This window comes from Stenella coeruleoalba (assembly GCF_951394435.1).
Source record: "Stenella coeruleoalba genome assembly, chromosome: 1".
Lineage (NCBI taxonomy): Eukaryota > Metazoa > Chordata > Mammalia > Artiodactyla > Delphinidae > Stenella > Stenella coeruleoalba.
In genome coordinates this window covers 2,376,993-2,394,908 of record NC_137169.1, presented here as the reverse complement: position 1 = coordinate 2,394,908, position 17,916 = coordinate 2,376,993, and the positions used below count along the sequence as shown (strand labels likewise).

At 55.7% G+C, this 17,916-nt stretch overlaps 1 protein-coding gene and 1 long non-coding RNA gene across 2 annotated transcripts; both read left to right on the top strand.

The window, feature by feature from the left end:
• Positions 1 to 2,802: 2,802 nt before the first annotated feature.
• On the top strand, positions 2,803 to 5,465 carry LOC307190993. The gene is made up of 3 exons (XR_013829572.1): positions 2,803 to 3,061; positions 4,998 to 5,065; positions 5,347 to 5,465. It is a non-coding gene; the product is annotated as an uncharacterized lncRNA (long non-coding RNA).
• Positions 5,466 to 6,455: 990 nt separating this feature from the next.
• On the top strand, positions 6,456 to 17,841 carry LOC307187929 (UPF0688 protein C1orf174 homolog). The gene is made up of 4 exons (XM_079924462.1): positions 6,456 to 6,590; positions 12,738 to 12,848; positions 13,606 to 14,094; positions 14,546 to 17,841. The coding sequence occupies exons 1-4, from the start codon at positions 6,576 to 6,578 to the stop codon at positions 14,657 to 14,659; spliced, it is 729 nt and encodes a 242-aa protein (XP_079780588.1). The 5' UTR covers positions 6,456 to 6,575; the 3' UTR covers positions 14,660 to 17,841.
• Positions 17,842 to 17,916: the final 75 nt, after the last annotated feature.

The following is a 17,916-nucleotide window of genomic DNA, read 5'->3' as shown; positions in this document are numbered from 1 at the left end:
GGCAGCAGGGGAGCCCACACCTGAGCGAGACAGGTGAGGCCACGGACAACCAGGCAGCCAGACAGCCCTGGCGAGGCACCCCCTGAGAGCAAGGACATCCACGCCATTAGCTCACATCTGTTAGCTGCTGGGAAGGGACCACAGGTAACCCTGGCTGTGCCACTTGAATCTGCGTGCGGTGACACTTATCCAGCGTTTAGCTGCCTCAAAACGCACTGGCCTGAGCCTATTCTGCATTCTTAGGAAGCAGCGTGACGGGGATGCCAGTGTGGGGATGCAAGGAGGCAGATGCCCTTCAAGGACACGGGGATTACTGCGGGCAGAAAAGCCAGCCACCGCCGGCAGAGGCCGGCCGTTTTGTCATTCTGCTGCCTGTGCTGGCGGATCAGGGCAGACCTCACTCACCGATGTGGGGTAGGGACCCTTCCAGCATCCCTTAGGATCCCGGCTCACCTGTGGACTCCCGCAGGTTTTGTTTTTGTGAATTAACCACCTCCCCTATCGAGTACCTTTCGCCCTCTCTGAGCCAGCCGCCTGCCATATTGGGACGGGGAAACAGACAGGGGTCCACCGACCTTGCCTTGTTTCCAAGTAAATGCTGCTGGTGCAAAATCTCCCTGTCCCCCATCTCTGAGAGCAAAACTGCGTACTCATGGCTTTCAAGTCTTTCAGGTGGTTGAAAGGTGTCTGGAAGGAAGGCTAAGTGTATTGTGATCTCCCGGGCGGGCGGGCGGGCGGGCACTGCCATCCTCCTGTGCTTCCCGTCTGCCACATCAGCCCTCCCACCGCCTTGCTGCCCGCCCCCCACCCCAGAGGGCCTTCATCACCTTTCTTGACAGCGGGGGAGGAGGGCAGCACCTTGAAACGTCTCTGCAGCCCAGGTGAAACTCAATGGGTCTGGGATCTGGTGATTAGCCCCGCAAGGCCCCAGGAAGGATGGACCTAGACTCGAGGTCAATTGTTCCCAGCACTAATTGACTCTGCATCCAACGGTGACGTCCGTCTCTCCCGGGTGGCCTTCCCCCCATGGGGGTGGCAGGGTCCCGTGATGCTTGGGCTCGGATGCAGGCGATGCCCGGAACTCAGAGCCTGAAGAGGGTATAGTCCCCACGCTCAGCCCGCGGGCCATCACACGGCCTCAGAGGGAGAAAGCACCGAGTTAACGACGCCACATTTACGGGCAAATACACGCCTTTGGCGGCTGTCCATAACGTGTCACGGACTTTTAGCCAAAGGAGCCGAGAGGGCCACGGAAGACGCCAGCGCTTGTGAGTGAGGCAGAAGTAAATCTGCTGCGAGAGACTAATTTACACCTTCGCTTCACGGTCTGAGCCTCACTCCATGTTAATAGGATCACAAGCCAATTTCCACCAGCCTGGGGCCCAGGAGCTCTCAGAATAGAGCTTTTCTTCTTTGGGTCTTTCCTGCTGCCAGCCCAAAGGTCCTCCTAAAATGGCGTTTTCTCCATCTCGCTGGAAATGTAGCCTTTTCCAGGCTCTGCAAATCCTTGGGTTTTCATTCAAAGGACACGATCACGGCGATGTCCCTACCCAGGGAGTAGCTTTGTCCCAACACTGCCAACCACTCAGAGCTTCTAGGCCAGGATGATGTCCTGAATGTTCCATTCTGATTGGGGTTCCCTGAATACCCAAGCAGGGTGTGTTCCTTGTGTTTTCAGGGCAAACGGGGACCACGGCAGTTCCCAAAGTTCAACTGCCTGGCACTATTTCTCCATTGGCTTCGAGTAAACATCTGTGGGTCCCCCAGATCCCAAGACCCTCCTTTGAGGGAGCCCCCCTTCCAGCTGTCAGCCGAGTTGTGTGATGTGGCTGCAATATTTCTTACAGTGATGAAGCGCAGTGCACACAGAGAGCTCTATAAATGTTTGATGAATGAAACGAATGGAGAATGATGACAGTTACAGTACAGCCAGAAGGCGTCGGGAGACCATTCCTGGCTGATTCTGGTGAATTTCTACCTGTCCGATGTCAGTGGAACGTGAAGGCTTTATGAGGATTTTGCTTCGCATACATTTACATCCTGACTATTGCCCAAAACAATTCAGAGTCGCTATCAATAAAAACAGAAGCACAGTTAGATTTTTTAGAACACACACACACGATTAATTGCACATAAAAGACAGAAGCCCAGGGCTTCCCTGGTGGCGCAGCGGTTGAGAGTCCACCTGTCGATGCAGGGGACACGGGTTCATGCCCCGGTCTGGGAAGATCCCACGTGCCGCGGAGCGGCTGGGCCCGTGAGCCATGGCCGTTGAGGCTGCGTGTCCGGAGCCTGTGCTCCGCAACGGGAAAGGCCACAACAGTGAGTGGCCCGCATACCGAAAAAAAAAAAAAAAAAGACAGAAGCCCAGAATGGAAAGCCAAGTGAACCAGGAAAAACAAGATCAAGAAATTCTGAATGAGACCACCTCCAAGTCTCCTGCCAGGGAGGCAAAGAGGAGGAAGGAACTGCCGTGCGCTTGAGGAGAGCACCCTCACACAGGTCTTGCTGCTGATCGTGAATCTGCTGAAACATGAGCCTGTCTAATAGACCCACAGTTGGCCCCTCTTCCCAGCAGGCTGTAGGAGATTTGAAGCAGAAAATGCCCTATTGTTCTCAAATGTTTTAATGTCACAGATTATTTGATTAGCCTGCAAAGCAGCCTACGGAAACTGCACTGATGTTTAACCACTGGTGAGATTCGGCGAAGGGCGGCCCCGCCTCGGTGTTGACACTTCACATATGTTTAAAGCCCAAGGCCAGCACCACCTCCTCCAGAAAGCCTTCCCTGACCAACCTCCCTCCACAGAGACTGTCTCCTGCTCAACACCAGTGTCCCTTTGGAACTTCTTTGCACTTTCTCTGGGTCGCAGGAGCTCTGTGCTCCTCTTGTGTGTCCTGCAAGGCTCTGAGCCTGCACGTCCTTGTCGACCTCTGGGTCCTGAAGATGCCTGGCTCCTGCTAGGACCTTGGCAAATTTGCGTGGGATTGACTCATGAGAGGAATTCGACAGCTGCACGGCTGTAGGGTTGTGACTACCCAGCCGAGTCAGGCAGGAGAGGTGAGCTACGAAGGAAACCTTTGCATTCTGAGGAATACAAAGTTTCCTCAGAATCTTCCATCTTCAGTTTCTTCCTGTGTGTCATCATCACCATCCTTCTTTCAATCAGTGCTTCCCGAGCCCCCGCCTGCATGTCCCAGACACTTGGCTGGGTTCTGGGACGGGGTTCTGAGCAGAACACAGTCCCTGCCTTCAGGGAGCTTTCAATCCACGTGGGGGGCCAACCGGCAATGAGAACCAATGTCCTGCCATCATGGGGACGCCTCTCTCTGGGCCCCTAACCCCGGAAGGGTAGGGAGTACAGCCATTCAGGAAGAAAACGAGAGACAAAGGGCACCGAGGAACCCAGAGGGATGTGCAGAGGCATGATTTTGGTTCCATGCCCTCTGTGTGCCCTCCAGGATGGATCGCGTCCCGACACGGCAGCTTGGGAGGTGTGCAGAGCGGAGAATCCAAGCATGCCTGCTCCACCAGGGCAGGACCTCCCGCTGCGTCAGGAGGGGCGAACTTCTGCCCAGGCAGGGGCTCCTGCCTGCTTCCTCCTGGGGAGCCTGAAAGGGGCTTGGGTCCTGGAGAGAAGAGGTGACTTCTGATCCACTTCCACTGTCCAAGGAGCCTTATCTGATTCCCCTGAGTGGGTCTGACACCCCGGGTGCTGCGGCTTCTCCCCTGTGGCTCTTACCACCAATGCAGATGGATTGATCCTCGTGTGATTATTCCAGCAACGCCCATCCCCCTGTGGGGCTAAACCACTAAAAAGGCAGGACTGGCATGAGCCCACCACCACTGGGACCCCAGGCCCAGCTCAGCATGGCCATGACAGCTCAGCAGACACATGGAGTGAGTGAGGGAAGGGATGCCTTGCAGTGCTCCAGGAGAGAGGGGATAGGAGAGCCAGCTGGCTCCACGCCCTGGGGGAAGAGTACAGGATGCTAAAAAACAATTGACAGGCTGAATTTGGGGTTTGGGGAGAACATCTGGTAATGCACTGCCCCCCAACCGGGACATGAAATTGAAGCTGCATTGAGATTTGTAGAATGAACTAGCCAGGCAAAATGGGTGGGGGGCTGGGGGGCAGGTTTTCCAGGCGGAGGGAATAGTGCATGCAGGGTGGGGGCTGAGAGGGAGCGGGGAGCACAGCAGAGGGGGAGGGGAGGGGGTGGCAGGGCCAGATGAGTCCGGACGAGGGGCAGCGGTGGGCAACCTCAGAGGGCTTTCTGAGCATTCATTCGACCATCATTCATTGAGTAGCCACTGTGCCAGGCACTGTGCTGGGCTGTGCAGGTCGTATTAGGACTGTCGCTCTCCATCCTAGAAGCGGTGAGGAAGTGCTGAAGACCGTTAGCAGTGGGGTGGGTCACTGATCAATGACCACCCTGACTGCCAAGGGCAGAACTGGCAAGAGAGGAAGGCGGACCAGGGATGGTGGCTGATGGGACATGGGCCGTGAGTATGCCCTGGTTGTCAAGGCTGGCCCTGGGGGCCAGGCCGGATCAGCTGGGCAGCTGGAAATACCACCTATGTAAACTGGAGGCAGGGGAGCAGTGAGGGGGGAGCAGAGCATATCTGTGACAGGAGATCAACAGCTCCTTTGGGACGTTAAACTCGAGATGACACTGAGATGATCCGGCCACAGTCGGACACGCTCAAGCAGTGCGGTGTGTGTCTCAGTTGACATTAACCATAAACCACCATGGAGCCCAAAACTGGCTTGTGGCGATCAGCCCCTAGTTAATGAGAACTGAGAACTCAGAGATCTTAAGGAGTCTAAAATCACTGAACCCAGCTCATTGTGAAACCGACTTCAGCGAAAATGGGACAGGTTAGGTATTTAACACCCATATCACTTTGCTTTTTTCTTAACAGCTGACAGTGATTATGTTAGTTTCCCCTTCAAAAGGATTTCCTGCCAGCCCACATTTGTCTTTTCCCTTAGGTGTGTACCATGGGGAACAACCCGGTGAAAAGCATGGGACTGGGAAGGAAGACGGATAGGATAGCCAGGTAGGTGAGCTTGTGCTGGTGTTTGCCTGTGCATGCACATGTATGCACGTGCACGGGTGTGTGCAGTTGTGTGCAGTGCGTGTGTGTGCACGTGTCCGTGTGTGCGTGTGTACCCTAGGACTGCACGTGTCTTCACGCACTGCCAAAAGCAAAACCCCACGTGCAGCCCTAATTACCTAAGGACGCGTGTCTAGAGAGGAGAGTCTGCATAGCGCTCTGGCGGGATCCTGAAGGGCCCACATTTTTTATGCACTGAAAAGAGGCATCGACTGTATTTCCAGGCTTCGAGGGAGTCATTCCGTCAGGGCAGAGACCATGACGCCTTTGGAAGAGACGGTGAATCACGCCTCTGCCAGGGAACCACGCGCGGAGAGACCCTCGAGCGGTACACATTTCAACCTTTATACTTTAATTTTAAAACGTAATTGACAAAACTGCCTGATTTAAATGTTCTCATCTGTTTAAAAAAAAAAAAACAGTAATAACAAAAGGAAACAGCACTGTCGTTTATTTGTGAAGAGCGCATGGTCCCAGCGTCCCTGATGAGAAAGTGGGTGGTTCCGGGAGGAGGGCCACAGCGGGCACGGAGGCTGGTGTCCCCCGGCCCGAAAGGGCCCTGCGGCCCCGGCCCCGGAGCCCCGAGCACCGGGAGGGCTTTAGCCTCGTCCGTGGACCTCGGTCCCGGGGCGCCGACGCACGTGCCTGAGACGAGGTGCGGGCCAGCGCGGGGGACCCACCCGAGGGCGGCCGCCCCCGGGGCTCGCGGCGGGAGACGCCGCCGTCCCTTCCCACGCGGGCCGGGTTCGCCGTGCAGCCCCGGGCCCGGCCCACCCAGCACTGCATCGGTGGGCAGTGCGGCCAGGGCGGTGAACGACCTCGCGCGACCACCTCCAGGGACTCCAGCATCGCTCCCGGGGCCCAGAAGCCAAGGCCGGGGCCCGGGAAAATCGCCTGCCGGACCGGGGTGGAAGACACCGCCGCGCAGGCCCTCGCAGCCAGCCTCCACGCGCGTGGCCGGGGACTCCAAAGGAGGCCCCTCACGAACATGGCCGCCGCCCCGCTTAAACGTGGCGGCCGCAGAGCCGTCAAGGGAGGGGCCCCTCATAAACATGGCCGCCGCCCCGCTTAAACATGGCGGTCGCAGAGCCTTCAAGGGAGAAGCCCCTCTAAACTATGGCCACCGACCCTCTTAAACATGGCGGCCGCAGAGACACCAAGGGAGGCGACCCTCATAAGTATGGCCTCCGCCCCGCTCAAAAATGGCGGCCGGAGAGCCCGCAAGGAAGATTATCCTCACAACACTGCCGTGAGACCCGCCAGCTACGTAAAACGCCGACTTTGTTGGGTCACATGCCTGGAGACGCCTGGCTGTGATTGGCCGGTATTCTGGTGACGTCAGACGCCGCGGCGCGAGCCGAGGGCGGCCGGGTCGTTTCTCTGCTGGAGAGTGTTAGGCCCGGTGCTGGGGCTTGGCGGCGGGGCTGAGGGCGGCAACGCGCCGCTCACACTCATGAGGAGCCGGAAGGTGAGGGGCCGGAGGCCGGGCGGGAGCTGCGCCGGGCGCAGTGGGGGGTGCCGTCGCCAACTTTCTGGGAGCTGAAGGGGAGCCACGGTACGCCTCGGGCGGAGGTGGGGGATCTCTGCCTGGCTCTCGACCCCCGGGAGGGAGCTCCCAGGTCACGCCTTTGGAAGCGGACCCCCCCTTTTCCGACCTCGTCTGCGGGAAGGGGGTCTCCCAGGCCACGCCCTTGGAAGGGCACCCCCCCCATACCACGCCCCCGGGCTAGGGACGCTCCAAGGCCACGCCCCTGGGAAGGGGGCTCCCAGATCAGGTCCTGGGGTGGGGGCGCTCTCTCTCCGGAGCTGGTCCGGACCCCTGGTGCCCTGACGCTGCCCAGCCCGGGGTTCGCGTGCCTCTGCTGCCGGCACCCGAGCCCGGGGTCAGCCAGCCCAAGTGCGGGCACATGACGACGGGTACACCCCGGAGGGTGGAGAGGATGGAGGGGCGCACTGGTAGCCGGCGGGCGGTGTGAACCAGGGCGAGGGCCCGGGACAGGATGCGCCCCTGCCTGGGGAGGGGGCCCTCCGGGGGGTGGGAGCGGCGCCTGGGGTACCTTTGACCCGAAAGTGTGTCTCCTGAAAACCCACGTGGTTGCGCTCTCCCAGTCCGACGTCTCTGCCTTTTGAGGGATTGTTCAGCGCGTCAGTGACTTAGTTGGGTTCGCGTGTCATTTTACTTTTTGTTTTTCTCACACTTCTGTTTGGTTCTAATGTAGGGTTTTATTGATTTTTTTTTTAACCTTTAGTTTTTTCCCCCAGGGGTTGCTCTAGGTCTTACCGTGTACATTGTAATTTAGCAGAATTCGTTTCAGATTGAACTAGCTTAGTTCCAGAGAGATACACAAATGTTACCCCTATGTAGCTCTGTTCCCTTAACGCACTTTTCTGGTGGTGGTAAATGTTTAATGTTCTAAACCCGATAGCACACTGTCATGATTACTTTACCAGCCGTGGTCATTTCCTTAGCCCAGTACAGCCTTGATGCCACGCATCTCCTTTGTGCTGTTATGGGCATTCCTGCCTACATTTGCATACGTGTTACTGTATGCAACTGTCTTTTAAATCACCTTAGGGAAGGAAATAATATGCACGTAAACTGTCTCCGTGAGGACGTAATTACCTTCACTGGTGCCCTTTTTTCTGTGGATTTGTTTTTTTGGTTTTTTTTTTTTTTTTTTTTTGCGGTACGCGGGCCTCTCACTGATGTGGCCTCTCCCGTTGGGGAGCACAGGCTCCGGACGCGCAGGCTCAGCGGCCATGGCTCACGGGCCCAGCCGCTCCGTGGCATGTGGGATCTTCCCGGACGGGGGCACGAACCCGCGTCCCCTGCATCGGCAGGTGGACTCTCAACCACTGCGCCACCAGGGAAGCCCTTTCTGTGGATCTGAATTATCGTCTGGGGTCACCTGCTTCCAACCCAAAGAACTTCCTCTAGTATTTCTTGTAAGAGGAGTCTGCAGCAACAAGTGCTCTCAGTTTTTGTTTATCTGGAAGTGTCTATTTTGCCTTCACTTTTGAAGGATGGTTTTGCTGGATATAGTATTCTTGGTTGACAGTTTTTTGTCTGAGAACTTTGAGTCTGTTTGAATGTACCCGCTGTGGTCTGGCGCCCACTGCTTCTGCTAAATCAACAGTTTATTTGTTGGGCTCCCTTGTCCTAAGGAGTCATTTTCCTCTTGCTGCTTCCGAGACTTTCCCCTTGTCTTTGACTTTCAGCACTTAAACAGTGTTGCATCTGCTTATAGATCTCTTTGCAGTTATCCTACTTGAGGTTCAGTTCTTTGAGATTGCTGGGTTTGGGGAATTTCCTGGCGGTCCAGTGGTTAGGGTTCCATGCTTCCACTATAGGGGGCGTGGGTTCAATCCGTGGTTGGGGAACTAATCCCACATGCCGCACGGCGCAGCCAGAAAGAAAAAAAAAGAGAAACAGAGATTGCTGGTTTGTACATTGTTGTTTTTCAATAAATTTGGGAAGTTTTCAGCCATTATTTCTTCAAATATTTTTTCTGCCCCTCTCTCCCTCCTTTCTTGCTGGTACTCCCATTACACGTATGTTGCTGCACTTAATAGTCTCCACCATGTCTCTGGGGCGCTCTTCATTCTTCTCCGTTCTTATTTCTCTCTGTTTTTCAGCTTGTGTAATCTAGCAATCTATCTTCAAGCTCACTTATTCCTTCTTCTGCCAGTTCATATCTACTCTTGAGCACACCCCCACCCCTGCCAGTGAATTTTTTACTTCAGCTATTGTAATTTTCAACTCCTGAATTCCCATTTGGTTCTTTTTTATAATTTCTATCTTATTATTGATAATCTCTATTTGATGTGATGTCATCAAATCTTTCTTTGATCGTGGTCTCTCTTAGTTCTTGAACACATTTATAATGGCTATTTTGAAGTCCTTTTCTGATAAATCCAACATCTGATCTCTCACAGGGAGTCTCTGTTGCTTTTATTCTAGTGTGTGGGTCTGCTTTCCTGTTTCTTTGCATGTTTCATGATTTTTTGAAAACTGGACATGTTAGATAACATATTGTAGCAGCTCTAGGTACTGGTCTCCCACCCCCACCCTGAGGCTTTTTACTGTTAATGTCCTTTTTATTTGTTTGGTGATGGGGATTCTGGTAGAGTCTGTTTCCCTTCCCACAGCTGAAGCTGTGATGATGCTCCTCAGGGGCAGTGTTGGGTGTGCCCACAGTCACCTGGGTCTCACTAGTTTCAGGGGGGCTGTCTTCCTCTTCCTCTGACCACACCCAGCTCTTTCTTTTTTTTTTGGCTGCGTTGGGTCTTCGTTGCTGTGCGCAGGCTTTCTCTAGTTGCGGCGAGCGGGTGCTACTCTTCTTTGCGGTGCGCGGGCTTCTCATTGCGGTGGCTTCTCTTGTTGCGGAGCACAGGCTCTAGGTACATGGGCTTCAGTAGTTGTGGCTGGCAGGCTCAGTAGTTGTGACTTGCGGGCTCTAGAGCGCAGGCTCAGTACCTGTGGCACACGGACTTAGTTGCTCCGCGGCACGTGGGATATTCCCGGACTCAAACCCACGTCCCCTGCATTGGCAGGTGGATTCTTAACCACTGCGCCACCAGGGAAGTCCCCACACCCAGCTTTTAAGCTCCGCTAGTTGCCAGCTGATCGCCCAGTCGTTTTCAGCGATGACCTGGAGTATAAATTTTCTACAAAGGTATCCAATCACTTTCTGGCTTCTTTGAAGGAATAGTTTCTAAGATCAGTGTTTGATGTTTGTTCTGACCCCAGGAGGGATCCTCCTGCTGTGTTTTCCCCTGGCTGTCTCCTGAAGACTATACGCCTACACTTTATCTTGATTTTTCTCCCATCTGCCTTTCATCACAGCTTCCACTGTTCTTGAGGACCCCTTAGGCATTACCTTCTCCACACTCTGTTGTAAATGAAGGTGGAAGAGATTAAGAGCCCTTTGTTTTGATGCCTGCCTCTTCTCCAGGCAGAATCTGAGCCAGGGCTCCCCAGCTGGGGACAGTGACAGGCTTCTCTGTGTGACACCCCTGCTCTCAGAGCTAAGTGCTCAGGGGAGGGAAGGGGGGCAGCAGCCTGAGATCCCCTGGACTTGCCTCTCCTGGCCTTGGAACCACTGCCTCGCTAGGAGGGGCGAGGGTGACGGGGCCCCAGTCTCCTTAGTGCCCTGCCCAGGCAGGAACCTCTGTTCCATGAGTGGGGCCTCGGCAGAAGGCAGCCCCTCCTCTCAAGCGTGTGCTGGAGACTTGGCCTCACAGCAGGTGGGGCGAGGGCAGAATGAGAAGTGCTGCCATCCTGCCCCCCTGGGAAGAAAGCCCTCTGCCTGGGGGGTGGGGGGGGAGGGGGTCCTGTGTGCTGACCTTGGCCGCTTGGAGTTGGGACACCAGAATAACTGTTTCTTCATTTTGCTCTTTGCTTATAGGACCATTTGCAAAGGCTTTAAATGGTTGTTGTTAATACTCTTCACCAGTTGCACTGGGGGAGGGTTAGTGGAGCACCTCTTGCTGTTTTGTTGATCTCTTCCAGCCCTTTTAGTCTTTAACTAGTCTGCTTGGAAGGAGGAAGTCCTCAGTGATGGGGGCTTTTTCATTTAGGAGTTGTTTACGTGGAAGCAACCAGTTTGCCTAACTGAAGAGCAACGGTTCTCCAAGTTAGAAAAAAATGTAATTGATCCTTGACATTTTGGAGCAAGGGCCTTAGAGGTAGTTTTACCCACGATTAAACTAAAGCCAGAATGCCACTGGAGTTGACTCTCGCAAATCTGGTGCGGATGGCAGATGGCCGGCTCAGGTGCCTGTAACCACAGCTCCTGGGTCTCAGCCAGACCCTCACCGACTTCACCTCTGCAGAGGGGCCCAGGAGGCTGAGGGGTGACAGGCCCCCCGAGGAGCTGTGGTGCAAAGCATCTAGAAGTGCCCTGCTGCCAGCAGAGGGCCTGCACGGCACGCAGCCCCCGAGCCGGACGGCAGCTTCTCTGCTCGGTCCCTCTGCAAGCAGCCAAGGCTTTCCTGCGGGTGGCTCTGGTGACAGAGCAGGGGGAGGGGCTCTGAAGCCAGACATCACTGTGTGTGACCTCGGCAGGGTCCTCTCCCGAGGCCCCATCTGCAGTGGGGTGCTGCCCGGCACGAGCACAGCGCCTGTGTGTTGACACTCAGGGATGGTGGCCGCTGTCACGAGCGCCGGTCCCCCCTGAGGGAGCCTGGCACGAGCCGGCATCGGACTATAACGGAAGGAGAGGATAGTCAGCGACTTTCTGGGGCTAAGAATGTCTGTTCCCGACTACGCAGCGCTAGCGCTCCAGGGAGACTGGGTGGCGCGGTGCCGTCCCCGCAGGAGATGTTCTGTAACCTCTTAGGCTTAGTTCCTTGGGTATGAGCGCCACACTGCTGCCTGGGCTCTTTGAGCAAAGCCCAGCCCCGGGGCGTCCACATCAGCGCGTCCTGCCTTGTTCTCGCTGTGGAAGCTGCCTTCCCCTTCCCTTTAAATGCCCTCCGCAAGCGGTCACGTGCCTCGGAGCCTCGGTGGCCTGCCCTCCTCCAGGGGCCTCTGGATGAGATGCTGCTGTGCAGATTTCTAAGCCAGCTTGTGTGCTTTCTGATCTCTCTTCTCCACTTCTGGGCATGCTGCCCCCCATCCCGCCCCGTCCTCAGCCCCCAGGTCTCGGCCGCTGGGACAGCGCTGTCAAGCTTGCCCTCCGCTACGCCCTCCTCACTATCCCCCAACTCTCTTACTTTCAAGTTCTCACTTGCGCTTTTATGTGTTATTTTCTAAGTGTCTGTGGTCCCCATTCCGGAACAGAGAGAGCAGTCAGTGGAGAGGCAGGTGAAATGCAAATGAAGCCCCAGTTCATGAATTGTCGCGTCAGTGCTGAACTTAGTTTTGACAGATGCACCAGGTTGTTGGCTGCCGGCAAGATGAGGGAGGCACGGGCAGGAACTCCCTTCCCATCTCTGCTGCTTTTCTGAAAACCTAAAATTATTCCTAAATAAAATGATTGTCAGTTTCATTGTTTTAATTCCTTTCTTGTCACTAGAAGACTTTCCTTTGCATTCCAAGTGAGATGGCGGCGGGCGGTTTGTGTGTTGCGGCCTGTCGAAGGCAGCAAGAGCTCCTTTAAGCTGATGGGATTAGGCCTGGCTCCCCTGTGATTTCAAAGAGAGGGTTTGCGGGGCGGGGGGGGGGTGGGGGGGCTTTTGCTTTTTCACCTTTTATCAAGAACCTTCTGAGCAAGGATACAGGCTGCTTATTCTAAACACCCGAAGTCAACTGAACATCTATTCACTCACAAATGGAGGTTCTAAAAACGTGGGAGGTGGGGACAGAGTATGCGAGCTTCCCGGATCATGGAAATGGGGGTCAGCACCTTCCACCCAGCTTTGTGCAGATGCGCCATTCAGGCCACGGTATCAGGGGAGCCCCTGGTGGTGCAGTGGCTGGGACTCGGCGCTGTCACTGTGTGGGCCTGGGTTCAACCCCTGGTTGGGGAACTAAGATCCCACAAGCCACACGGCACAGCCGGGAAAAAAAAAAAAAAAGAGGCCACGGTGTCTGTCCTTCCATGGTCGATAAAAACAGGGGGGTGGGAGGGGCCATCTTCGGGGTCTCTGACCAGCCTCTGGTCTGGCCCAGCTGGCAGGTGGAGTGCGGTCCTCGGCGCGCCTCCGAGCCCGGAGCTGCTTGGCCACATCGGCCTCGGCCCAGGAAGCCCACGTCGCCACGTCTGCCCGGACGGCATGTCAGGTGAGCCTCAGCCCCTCGGAGACAGGACTGGACCGAGTGTCCACCTCTCCACGAAACATGTCACGTTAGAAAGTCTTGAGTGTGGCGAACAGACCAGAGGCGAGGTCACGGCGCTGTCGCCATCAGAGGAGGCCCCGCCCTCGGTGCACGTGCTCCCCACCCACCGAGAGCTGTGGGCTCAGCGGCCTCTGCTGGGCAGCCTGAGCGATGCTGGCACAGGCCATGCTGCTCACCCCAAAGGGCAGGTGGGGAGGCAGGGGACTCTGTGTCCAGCCAGGGGCATGCAGCCATGGTGACCCGGTGGTCCGTTTCCAGAGCTGCTCCCTTGAGCCGCAGCCCGGCGGTCTGGCTAGACCTGGCTTCACAGCAGCAACTGGCCTGGTTTTCCTCCTGGGGCGCCGCTTGTTAGAGCTGCGCTGAGTCAAGTTCACAGTCCTGTTGAGCGCCCGCTCCTGCCATGGAACAGAGAGTCCTGCCTCATCAGAGCTCACAGCCCAGCAGAAACGAATGGAAGCTGGGTCTGGGGTCATCATTTTACATGTCAGGGCGCCCCTCGGGGGACAGCGTCAGTCTGGACTCCGCCCCTTTGGCGGCAGACAATGAAAGGACCCTGTCCTGTAAGTTGTGGCTCCAGCGGTGATGTCGCTTGCTGTGAGCAGGACTGCCCGCCCCTGGCGTTGAGGCTTGTTAACTGTTTGCCATCCGCTTCGTAACCTTCAGCGTGTCTGGTCTTCCCTTGCCTTTTCTCTCCTGACAGCCTTCCTCATCACAAAAAGCCACCGACAGGCGCACGTCCAAGAAGTTCAAGTACGACAAAGGTCATCTTGTGAAGTCAGAATTCCAGAAACCCATCCCCCAGAGTGACGGCACTGCTGCGCCCACAGCGACCCCCGAGACCCCGGGTCAACGCGAGCCTCTGGCATCGGCCGAGGACAGGGCCAGGCTTCCGGGAAAGGAAGCCAGTGGCTCCGCTCCTCAGGGGACCGCAGGACTCCCCCAGGGGCACTGTGGAGCCATGAGTGACGCCTGCCCGGTAGAGACTGAGGACAGGCCGCCCCCGCCGAGATGCGGGGCCCCTGCGGGAGGAGACTCCGACAGTGGCTGCCCCGAGAGGGACGGGGCGGCGGCGGACCTGGAGCAGAGCCACACGCCTCCACTGCAGATGGACAACAGCGTCCTTCTCGACGACGACAGCAACCAGCCGATGCCAGTGAGCCGCTTCTTCGGAAACGTCGAGCTCATGCAGGTAAGGCCTGTGGCCTCTCCCCTGGGCAGGCAGCCCCCAGCAGACCGCACGCCTGGTCACGGCCCCAGTTCACACGTTGAGTGCCACCCGGTGCAGATCACACACAGTAAGAGCTCTAACCCGGGAGGAGAGAGCAGAACGGCTGCTGGTGTGGGGCATCCCCCGCACGGAGCTGAGAACCGTTGCCATAGCGAGCGCGGGTGTGGGCGGGCTGGCCGACGTGAGTCTGGACCCTGCTGTGGGGTGTGAAGTCATGGCCGTGGTTTGCGGCCCTCTGGGCAGTTCCCCTGCATTTGCCGGGCTTGCTTTTGCTTTTAACCCAGAGTCTTTCCTCTCTCCCTCCATCACGCTGGTGGGGAGCACGCTCCCATGATGGGGGGGACCAGAGCCTGGAGACGGGTGCTCGTGCTGGGCAACCCGTGCCTGAAGCAGGTGTTCTCTTCCCTCCAAGGACCTCCCGCCAGCATCGTCATCCTGCCCTTCGATGAGCAGACGCGAATTCAGGAAAATGCATTTCAGAGCCAAAGACGACGACGACGACGATGCCGACGGCGCAGAAACATAGAGGGGGAGACGCACACACTGATCCTCTGCACGTTCAGTACCGTTGACTGCTTCCCAGCTCAGCACATTAGAGATTTATACCAAACCTATCTCCAAGAGTCCATGCTTCTAATCAGAATTCAGAACTGACCCACAAAGGTCAGCAGCACAGAACGCCACGTACCCGCGGGGAGACTGGCACACGTGGACTAAAAGACCTCTGCTGCACAGCTGTTTCCGCAGTGATGCGTTTTCTCCCATCTGTACCCACGGGGTGGCTCCAGCTAACTTCTCTCGTAAACGAGAGATCTCTGTAAAGGAGACTCTTAAGCTTAGCTTTGATAACGTGCAAGTTTATTTTCCATAATCAATTTGATCATTCTTGTGACTGATTCAATCCCAGTTCTTAAAGAACTCTTCTTTATTTCTGTATATGAAGCTCATGTGTACCTTGGACATTCAGCAAAATCCATATGGAAAAGAAATAAAATATATTTTGAAAATATTTTTAAAGAAGGCTTATGTCCCTAGAGCTGTATTCCTTTCTAAAATGCTGGACAGCCAAGTGGAGAAAATAGATCCTGTCCTGTCTTAACATGTGCGAACCTGTTAACCAGCGCCAAGAGCTGAGAGCGCAGGGCTGTGAGCTGGAAGGGACACGGCTCCTCCTCTTGAGGCTGTGGGATTTCTGAGACGGTAGGTGTTCGGCACATTCCTCGCCCTGTGTGGTGTGGGGAGCAACCATCCAGCGAAGCCGTGCTCTTCTCCCTGGTGCAGTGTTACCTGGTGCAGCTGCCCTGCCGGAGCTGCACTGCCACGCCCCCGTCTCAAGGAGCGCCTGGTGACACATTCTTGCCAGTGGGCTCCGGAGAGGAATGCGGGCCTGCTTGTCTGCTGCCCCTCCTGTCGCCAGCTGCTGGCAGAGGACACCAAGGCTGGTGACTAGGAGAGCGTCCAAGAGGGAGCCTGGTCCCTGGGTGACAGGCACAGGAGGAGAGCTGCCTGCAGTTCCGGAGGGCCGTGCTGGATTTTCACGAGTGAGCAGCGGCCCTACTGTTGCTGCGCTAGCAAGCACTTCTGGTTTAGTTACGACAGCCGCTAGACTTCCCTCCCTCTAAAATGTCCTGTGAACAACGGAAGTTTCTCACATAACATCATTTGGGGGCAAAATATAGTTGAATTGCCCTGTAAGGTTGGCCACTGTCCTTGATGGACCCAGAGTGCCGCCGGGAAGCGCCTGTCCCCACACATGTCCCCACAGTCCCTCTGATTCAGTGTGGTCGTTGTCCCATCAGCAGCTGTGACCTTCCCCTGCTCTGAGTCATTCTGTGATTTATTGGTCAACAAACTACTTTAATAACGTGACGATGTTGCTTCTAAGGCCTTTTGGCAGCATCCAGGGAGAGTAATTTACAACCTGAGATTCTGCAGGAATGACTGTTAATCACGGCACTCGGATTCGTGGGAGTCGAGCTGCATCAGATTTCAGGGGATTTTGTCTTTCCCCTACACTGGCTCCCGGGAGAAGCATCAACCTGAATCACAGCCCACCTGCAGGACAGACACGTCGGCATGTTCCCACCAAAATGCGAAATGTAAACCTCACTCCTGGATGCCTGAGCCCCGCTGGCTTGCGGTCCGCGTGGAGCCTGGAGCGGTTCCTCCCCAGCCGCCCAGGTTGCTGAGCTAAACCGCAGGAAGCTCCCCACGTGTTCCAGGCCTTTTTCTAACTGATGACGGACAGTGTGGTGGGCCATCGTCCCGCCCACCCGCCTCCCCGGCGCCAGCTGGCTCCACTGAGTCGCAGCTCTGGTTTCCAGTGGCAACTGGAGGATCACGTTGAGTGCAGGGAACGCGCCCAGTGGAACCTGCTGGGTGTTGAAGGTGGCCAGGGTGGGCAAGTCCATGTCCCTGATGGTTACTCCCGAGAGTGAGACATTACCAAAAGAAAACACCAGGTGTCCCTGTAAAGAGGCGGCTGGGACCAGGGCGGCGCATCTGGGGAACCCGTTCTGTGCTCTCGCGTGCAAGGACAGTGCAAAGAAAACACGTCGTGAGGCCAGCCCGGGGTGACGTGAGCAAGACAGATGGAATGCAGATCAGGCCCGGGGGACGAAATAAAGTTTCAAAAAGCATATTAAAACGCGTGTTAAAGTTGCTCTAATTGGGAATACTCCGAGGATGTGTTCCGCCAGCATCTAAAGTGAACACCCGACCCACAGGCCAGGCCATGTGACACATGCAGATTTTTAGAAACACTTCCTACGTAAATCCACAAAATGACCTACCGGTGCCAGAGCAGGAGGGGTGTGGGGTGCGTCCTGCGAGCATTCCTGTGACTCTGTCGACTGCCATCGACCGCTCACCCCGCTTCCTTGCGCACGTCTGTGCAGGGGACCTAGGACCGGCCTCAGGCACGACAGTTCTCAGAGCTCACAGGACTCGGGAAAGCAATTCAATTTTAATCTTGGTCACCCCGATTAAAATTAGCAGAGAGAAAAAGTGCACGGGGCCAAGGCCAGGAGAGACCGGCACAAGCTTCCGGACACTCTCCCGGCAGTCACACCGAGGCGGCACGATGTGGGCAGCAGAAGCCCTGACCAGTCAGCTCTTGGGGAGGCCTGGTGCCCGGGCAGCCCTGTGCAACCAGAGGCCGGGGGCGGGGGAAGGAAGGGGTCCTTATGACAACTCTGCTGAGTTGCCCTCCAGAAACATGTCACGAAGAGGTTGTAACAGGCGCACTCCAGCAGCAGAGAGCAGGCAGCCCTGCCCTGGGCACGCAGCCGCGGAGCTGGAGGGACGGGGTGGGGGCCACTGGGCCTGGTCCGGCCTCCTTACTGCACAGATGGGACCCACCATGCTCCGGGGCGTCCAGCCTATCCCACGTGCCCACTTCCCAGCACACTAGATCAGTGCCATGAACTGAAACAGCACTTTTCAAGTCCCACACTGAACTGGCACCTTCTAAAATGTGTGTATATTTCAGTGACGAAGATAGAATGATTTGGGTCAGCTTCTTAAAAGTCATTGACTCATTTTTTTCCTCATTTTCATCATTCTCAATGAGGGCAAACTTTTTTGACGTGTCTATTTTTAAAAAATCTTTATTGCTTTCGTGATTATACAGTACATGTAAAAATTCAAGTATTATAAAATGTGACTTTAAAAAGTAAATTTAAAAAAATTATGAAATAAATGCTCATTTCAAAAACTTCAAGTATTATAAAATGCATGATTTAGAAAATTAGTCCTTTGTGACCCAGTCACCCCACCCCACCC